Source organism: Marmota monax, unplaced genomic scaffold, assembly GCF_021218885.2.
Source record: "Marmota monax isolate L192 unplaced genomic scaffold, Marmota_monax_Labrador192_F-V1.1 WCK01_AAM20220418_F8-fsc00006, whole genome shotgun sequence".
Taxonomy (NCBI): domain Eukaryota; kingdom Metazoa; phylum Chordata; class Mammalia; order Rodentia; family Sciuridae; genus Marmota; species Marmota monax.
This window is the reverse complement of record NW_026693712.1, coordinates 1,836,357-1,845,249: the sequence shown is the minus strand read 5'-3', so window position 1 is coordinate 1,845,249 and position 8,893 is coordinate 1,836,357. Positions and strand designations below refer to the sequence as shown.

Below are 8,893 nucleotides of genomic sequence, written 5' to 3'. Positions count from 1 at the left end.
AAGCAATGCAGGTCAACGCAACTTTAGAAGAGGTAACAGCTGCAGCAGATGGAATGTCAGATAAAGAATTCAGGATATACATGCTTCAGATGATCTGGAGTATCAAGGAAGACATTAGACAGCAAAATCAGACAATGAAAGATCACTTTGACAATGAATTACGCAAACAAATCCAGGAAGCAAAGGATCAACTATACAGGGAGATAGAGGTTATAAAAAACAAACAAACAGAAATCCTAGAAATGCAGGAAGCAATAAACCAACTTAAAAACTCAATGGCGAATACTACCAGCAGAATAGAACACTTAGAAGATAGAACATCAGACAATGAAGACAAAGTAATTCAACTGGAAAAGAACATAGACAGCTCAGCAAGACTGTTAAGAAACCATAAGCAGAACATCCAAGAAATATGGGATAACATTAAGAGACCAAACTTAAGAGTCATTGGGATACAGGAAGGTACAGAGCTCCAAACCAAAGGAATGAGCAGTCTATTCAATGAAATAATATGAGAAAACTTCCCAGACTTGAAGATTGAGACAGAATCCCAAATCCTAGAAGCCTACAGGACGCCGAATGTGCAAAATCATAAGAGATCCACACCTAGACACATTATAATGAAGATGCCCAACATACAGAATAAGGAGAGAATTTTAAAAGCTACAAGAGAAAGGAAGCAGATTACATTTAGGGGTAAGCCAATCAGGATAACAGCTGATCTTTCAACACAGACTCTGAAAGCTAGAAGATCCTGGAATAACATATTTCAAACACTGAAAGAAAATGGGTTCCAACCAAGAATTGTGTATCCAGCGAAATTAAGCTTCAGGATGGAAGATGAAATTAAAACCTTCCACGATAAACAAAAGTTTAAGAATTCGCAGCTAGAAAACCATCTCTTCAAAACATCCTCGCCAAAACATTACAGGAAGAGGAAATGGAAAATAACAATGAAAACCAACAGTGGGAGGTAGGATAGTAAAGGGGGGAAAAATAATCAAAGAGGAAAACAAACCATGTTTAGTAACAGAAATAAACAAATATGGCTGGAAGAACAACCCATATCTCAATAATAACCCTAAATGTTAATGGCTTAAACTCACCAATTAAGAGACACAGGCTAGTAGAATGGATCACAAAACAAGACCCAACAATATGCTGCCTACAGGAGACGCATTTGATAGGAAAAGACATACATAGGCTGAAGGTGAAAGGTTGGGAAAAATCATATCACTCATATGGACTTCGGAAACAAGCAGGAGTGTCCATACTCATATCAAATAAAATAGATTTCAAGCCAAAGTTAATCAAAAGGGATAAAGAGGGACACTACATACTGCTTAAGGGAACCATACACCAACAAGACATAACAATCATAAATATTTATGCCCCAAACAATGGTGCAGCTATGTTCGTCAAACAAACTCTTCTCAAGTTCAAGAGTCTAATAGACCACCATACCATAATCATGGGAGACTTCAACACACCTCTCTTGCCACTGGACAGATCTTCCAAACAAAAGTTGAATAAGGAAACTATAGAACTCAATAACACAAATAATAACCTAGACTTAATTGACATATATAGAGTATACCACCCAACATCAAGCAGTTATACTTTTTTCTCAGCAGCACATGGATCCTTCTCAAAAATAGATCATATATTATGTCACAGGGCAACTCTTAGACAATATAAAGGAGTAGAGATAATACCATGCATCTTATCTGATCATAATGGAATGAAGCTGAAAATCAACGATAAAAGAAGGAAGGAAAAAGCATACATCACTTGGAGAATGAACAATAGGTTACTGAATGATCATTGGGTTATAGAAGACATCAAAGAGGAAATTAAAAAATTCTTAGAGATAAATGAAAACACAGACACAACATATCGGAATCTATGGGACACATTGAAAGCAGTTCTAAGAGGAAAATTCATTGCTTGGAGTTCATTCCTTAAAAGAAGAAAAAACCAACAAATAAATGATCTCATACTTCATCTCAAAATCCTTGAAAAAGAAGAGCAAAACAACAGCAAAAGAAGTAGAAGGCAAGAAATAATTAAAATCAGAGCTGAAATTAATGAAATCGAAACAAAAGAAACAATTGAAAAAATTGACAAAACTAAAAGTTGGTTCTTTGAAAAAATAAACAATATCGACAGACCCTTAGCCATGCTAGCGAAGAGAAGAAGAGAGAGAACTCAAATTACTAGCATACGGGATGAAAAAGGCAATATCACAACAGACACTTCAGAAATACAGAAGATAATCAAAAACTATTTTGAATCCTTATACTCCAATAAATTAGAAGATAGTGAAGGCATAGATAAAGTTCTTAAGTCATATGATCGGCCCAGATTGAGTCAGGAGGATATAGACAACCTAAACAGACCAATATCAATTGAGGAAATAGAAGAAACCATCAAAAGACTACCAACTAAGAAAAGCCCAGGACCAGATGGGTATACAGCAGAGTTTTACAAAACCTTTAAAGAAGAACTAATACCAATACTTTTCAAGCTACTTCAGGAAATAGAAAAAGAGGGAGAACTTCCAAATTCATTCTATGAGGCCAACATCACCCTGATACCTAAACCAGACAAAGACACTTCAAAGAAAGAAAACTACAGACCAATATCTCTAATGAACCTAGATGCAAAAATCCTCAATAAAATTCTGGCGAATCGGATACAAAAACATATCAAAAAAATTGTGCACCATGATCAAGTAGGATTCATCCCTGGGATGCAAGGCTGGTTCAATATACGGAAATCAATAAATGTTATTCACCACATCAATAGACTTAAAAATAAGAACCATATGATCATCTCGATAGATGTGGAAAAAGCATTCGACAAAGTACAGCATCCCTTTATGTTCAAAACTCTAGAAAAACTAGGGATAACAGGAACATACCTCAATATTGTAAAAGCAATCTATGCTAAGCCTCAGGCTAGCATCATTCTGAATGGAGAAAAACTGAAGGCATTCCCTCTAAAATCTGGAACAAGACAGGGATGCCCTCTCTCTCCACTTCTCTTCAACATAGTTCTCGAAACACTGGCCAGAGCAATTAGACAGACAAAAGAAATTAAAGGCATAAAAATAGGAAAAGAAGAACTTAAATTATCACTATTTGCAGATGATATGATTCTATACCTAGCAGACCCAAAAGGCTCTACAAAGAAACTATTAGAGCTAATAAATGAATTCAGCAAAGTGGCAGGATATAAAATCAACACGCATAAATCAAAGGCATTCCTGTATATCAGCGACAAATCCTCTGAAATGGAAATGAGGACAACCACTCCATTCACAATATCTTCAAAAAAAATAAAATACTTGGGAATCAACCTAACAAACGAGGTAAAAGACTTATACAATGAAAACTACAGAACCCTAAAGAGAGAAATAGAAGAAGATCTTAGAAGATGGAAAAATATACCCTGTTCATGGATAGGCAGAACTAACATCATCAAAATGGCGATATTACCAAAAGTCCTCTATAGGTTTAATGCAATGCCAATCAAAATCCCAACGGCATTTCTTGTAGAAATAGAGAAAGCAATCATGAAATTCATATGGAAAAATAAACGACCCAGAATAGCAAAAACAATGCTAAGCAGGAAGTGTGAATCAGGCGGTATAGCGATACCAGACTTCAAACTATACTACAGAGCAATAGTAACAAAAACAGCATGGTACTGGTACCAAAACAGGCGGGTGGACCAATGGTACAGAATAGAGGACACAGAAACCAATCCACAAAACTACAACTACCTTATATTTGATAAAGGGGCTAAAAGCATGCAATGGAGGAAGGATAGCATCTTCAACAAATGGTGCTGGGAAAACTGGAAATCCATATGCAACAAAATGAAACTGAATCCCTTTCTCTCGCCATGCACAAAAGTGAATTCAAAATGGATCAAGGAGCTTGATATCAAATCAGAGACACGCCGTCTGATAGAAGAAAAAGTTGGCTACGATCTACAGTCGGTGGGGTCGGGCTCCAAATTCCTCAATAGGACACCCATAGCACAAAAGTTAATAACTAGAATCAACAAATGGGACTTACTCAAACTAAAAAGTTTTTTCTCAGCAAAAGAAACAATAAGAGAGGTAAATAGGGAGCCTACACCCTGGGAACAAATCTTTACTCCTCACACTTCAGATAGAGCCCTAATATCCAGAGTATACAAAGAACTCAAAAAATTAGACAATAAGAGAACAAACAACCCAATAAACAAATGGGCCAAGGACCTGAACAGACACTTCACAGAGGAGGACATACAGTCAATCAACAAGTACATGAAAAAATGCTCAACATCTCTAGCTGTCAGAGAAATGCAAATCAAAACCACCCTAAGATACCATCTCACTCCAGTAAGATTGGCAGCCATTATGAAGTCAAACAACAACAAGTGCTGGCGAGGATGTGGGGAAAAGGGTACACTTGTACATTGCTGGTGGGACTGCAGATTGGTGCAGCCAATTTGGAAAGCAGTATGGAGATTTCTTGGAAAGTTGGGAATGGAGCCACCATTTGACCCAGCTATTCCCCTTCTTGGTCTATTCCCTAAAGACCTAAAAAGAGCATGCTACAGGGACACTGCTACATCGATGTTCATAGCAGCACAATTCACAATAGCAAGACTGTGGAACCAACCTAGATGCCCTTCAATAGACGAATGGATAAAAAAAAATGTGGCATTTATACACAATGGAGTATTACTCTGCATTAAAAAATGACAAAATCATAGAATTTACAGGGAAATGGATGGCATTAGAGCAGATTATGCTAAGTGAAGCTAGCCAATCCCTAAAAAACAAATGCCAAATGTCTTCTTTGATATAAGGAGAGTAACTAAGATCAGAGTAGGGACGAAGAGCAGGAGAAGAAGATTAACATTTAACAGGGATGAGAGGTGGGAGGGAAAGGGAGAGAGAAGGGAAATTGCATGGAAATGGAAGGAGACCCTCAGGGTTATACAGTGGAGGGGGTAGAGAGAGAGGAGGGGAGGGGAGGGGAGAGGTGGAGAGGGGGGAGGGTGGAGGATGGGAAAGGCAGCGGAGCACAACAGACACTAGTATGGCAATATGTAAATCAATGGATGTGTAACTGATGTGATTTTGCAATCTGTGAATGGGGTGAAGGTGGGAGTTCATAACCCACTTGAATCAAAGTGTGGAATATGATATGTCAAGAAATTTGTAATGTTTTGAACAACCAACAATAAAAAATTTAAAAAAACAAAAGAAAAAGAAAAAAAAAGTTCAAAACTCAGACAACTGAAGTTTCTGAAGGAAACACTGATTTTGAGAGGAAAGACAAAGGCTAAAGATTCCAGGCATGTGATTGTTAGAGGAAAATAACATGGTAAGGGTTCTCATGCATTATTCCTGATAATGCTAATGTTCATAATTGTGAAATTTCTTCCTACATGTAGAAAATTAAGGAGGCTATGTTCCAGTCTTCAGAGCTTTCTGTCCAACACTTAAGGTCAGAAATAAAACAACTGTGATGATTCTTTTGTAACACATTTTTCTAATAGTTTTCTGATGCTTTTAATCAGTATAGGAATCTGTGACTTACAGGCTGGTCTTGTAGTTAAGGGAGCTGACTCAAGAATCAAGACTCAAATAATTCAATTCTAGTTTTATCATCTATTATATCCATGGCCTTGTGAAAGTTACTTCAACTTTTGTGTCTTTGTTTGCTCCACATAAAATGGGACTTTAAAATAGTATCTGTATTACAGAGTTGTCCTGAAGTTTAAATCAGTTAATACATTCACTGTGCTTACATTAATGTAATATGCTTAAAACAAAGTGCTCAATAAAATTTAGCCAATATCAGTTTAGCCACTTATGGAAGTTTCATGGCCAAAAAATTTTTTAAAAATGTGGAAGATACAGAGATGCATTCCAAACCATCAAATATAAAGAAATGAAATAATATATTAATAAGAATTTATGAAATAACAGGAATATGCCTGAAAAACATAAAATATGCAACTAAATGGCAGAGAAAAAAGAACGGAGAATTTAGATTGACTGAAAATGTGTAAAAGTTAGGAGGAAAGGTAATGTTTGGTGACTTAAATTGAAGGAGGGTGAATTATAGGCCCTAAAAAAATCTGTGCATAGTTGGGTGCAGTGGTGCACACCTGTAATCCCAGTAGCTCAGGAGGATGAGGCAGGAAAGTCACAAGTTCAAAGCCAGCCTTAGCAATTAGCAAGGCCCTGTACAAAATAAAAAATAATAAGGGTTGGGGATGTGGCTCAGTGGTTAAGTGCCCCTGGGTTCAATCTCTGGTATCTCCTTCACAAATAGTAAAGGAAACCTCTACATAATGGCATCCCAGTCTCCTTAGTGCCTATAAGTTCCTAGAAACCAAACTTCAATTAGTCTCAGAATCTTAATTGATTACCTATCGCATAGATCAGAAAATATTTATGTTCATCAATTATGATTCTCAACTTCAAAACTCATTTTTATCAACTTTTTCCTTCTGAGCCAATCGAGTACACTTAAAAATTGTGGGTTTTGACACTTATGAATATAGAAATGTATATTTAATAATATTATATATTTATGTACTTTATTATATTGTCACATATAGGTAGGTTTAGATGACATGTTGAACCTGTCTACTGTTCCTGCCACCTAATAGATGTTATCTTATTTAATTCTCACAAAAGTCTACCAAAGAATTAATAACATCCCCCATTTTTCTAGCTGAGACTAGGAGCTTAGTTAGTTGAAACTCAAAATAGTTAGGTAACTTAAAATGGATCATAGTGAAGATAATTGGCATTGAATCAAAAATTTACATGGTACTTTAAATTAGAATGAGCTTTATTAGAATGGTTTCATTTCAAAATCTTTGTTAATAAGGTGATTTTTATGTACAGATTTGAATGTAGTTTGTCCTAAGATTATATGTAATCACAAGCCTAGAACTTCTCAGCACAATTCCAAATCTATGCTGCTGTGTGAAGCTAGGTAGTATTACCTATCTTTCAGTGCCTCTTTCTTCATTAGCAAAATCAATATACTATCCCTGCTGATTCCAGGACATTTTCTAAAACTAAAAATAATAATAATAATGGAAGAAAAATGATTAGATATATCTACATCAAAAAGTCAGATTTTCCTGATTCATGTCCTCATATGAACTTTGTAGATGACAAGGACACATGAAGATGGGGAATTATTCTGCAGTGACTGAATTCCTCCTAGTGGGGCTTTCTCAATACCCAGAACTCCAGAATTTTCTCTTTGTGCTCTGCCTCATCATGTACAAGATTATCCTACTAGGAAACAGTCTCCTCATTATCATCAGCATCCTGGATCCTCGCCTCCATACCCCTATGTACTTCTTTCTTGGAAATATCTCATTCTTAGACATCTGTTACACATCATCAACTATTCCCCAAATGCTTATTATATTTATGTCAGAAATAAAATCCATCTCCTTTCTTGGATGTGCTCTGCAGATGGTTATCTCCCTTGGCTTGGGCTGCACTGAATGTATCCTCCTGGCTGTGATGGCCTATGACAGGTATGTAGCCATCCGAAACCCACTGAGGTACCCCATCATCATGAACAAGGTGTTATACATGCACTTGGCTGCGTGGTCCTGGGCCATAGGCTGCATGAACTCATTAGTGCAAACAGTCATGACAATGGTGTTGCCTTTCTGTGGTAACAATGTTATTGATCATCTTACCTGTGAGACCCTGGCTCTTCTAAAACTTGTGTGCTCAGATATATCAATGAATGTGCTTATTCTGACAGTGGCAAGTGTTGTTTTATTGGTGATTCCTCTGCTGTTAATTTTTGTATCCTATATTTTCATTCTCTATTCCATCCTAAGAATTAATTCTGCTGAGGGGAGAAAAAAAGCCTTTTCTACCTGTTCAGCCCACCTGACTGTGGTGATCTTATTCTATGGGTCAGCCCTTTTTATGTACATGAAACCCAAGTCAAAGAACACCAAAGTATCTGATGAAATCATTGGACTGTCTTATGGAGTGATAACCCCAATGTTGAATCCCATCATCTATAGCCTGAGGAATAAGGAAGTAAAAGAGGCTGTGAAGAAAATTTTGAAAAGACACTTGCATCTAACAAAAGTATGAAAGGCCTTGAAACATGTGATTCTCTCAACACAGGATCAGATTAGGTGTTTTATAGTCACAGAAAAAGTCTGCTTGTAAGGCCATACATAGGACTCCGTTATTTTCAACATGGAATGCTCATATAAAGCTTCTGAATATTAAAAAAAAAAAATTAAAGAAATAAAACTAGGGTTTAAACCCAGGACCTTATACAGGTCAAACAAGTGCTCTAACACTGAGTTACATCTCCAGCCCTTTTTTAAAAAATTTTTATTTTGGGATAGGATCTTGCTGTGTTGCCCAGGCTGGCTTCAAATTTATGATCCTCCTGCCTCAACCTCCAGAGCAGCTGGGATTACAAACATGAGTCACAGTGCCTATTAATTCAATTTTTAAGCACAACAGAATATTTTAAAAAGGGAGACATGCTCTTTATATCATATTGCCTGTTTTGAGTTATTTTGAGTTAGAACTGAATAAGAAAACCATAGGCAGAGCTGGGCTTTTAGCAACTTGTTTTGTAACAATTATGTCAAGAGCTGGCCCCAGGTCCCCTGTTCCTCAACTTGGAGGTAACCCACTGGCAGGGAGTCAGGCATATCCACACAATAAATACAGAGTTCCTTCCCAAAATGATAAGTCACTTAAGATATTTTTCGTATCAAACATTAACATTTTGAACTGAAAACAAATTATTTAATTATTTTTAAGGTGCAACACCAAATCTGGGAAAAAAAAATGATGATCTTTTAATAGGGC

General features: G+C 36.6%; 1 protein-coding gene across 1 annotated transcript; it reads left to right on the top strand.

The window, feature by feature from the left end:
- Positions 1 to 7,210: 7,210 nt before the first annotated feature.
- On the top strand, positions 7,211 to 8,155 carry LOC124103658 (olfactory receptor 13D1-like). The gene has a single exon (XM_046460393.1). The coding sequence runs from the start codon at positions 7,211 to 7,213 to the stop codon at positions 8,153 to 8,155; it is 945 nt and encodes a 314-aa protein (XP_046316349.1).
- Positions 8,156 to 8,893: the final 738 nt, after the last annotated feature.

Coding starts and splice junctions, on each gene's coding strand:
- LOC124103658 (XM_046460393.1), top strand. CDS start 7,211: ATGAAGATGGGGAATTATTCTGCAGTGACTGAATTCCTCCTAGTGGGG.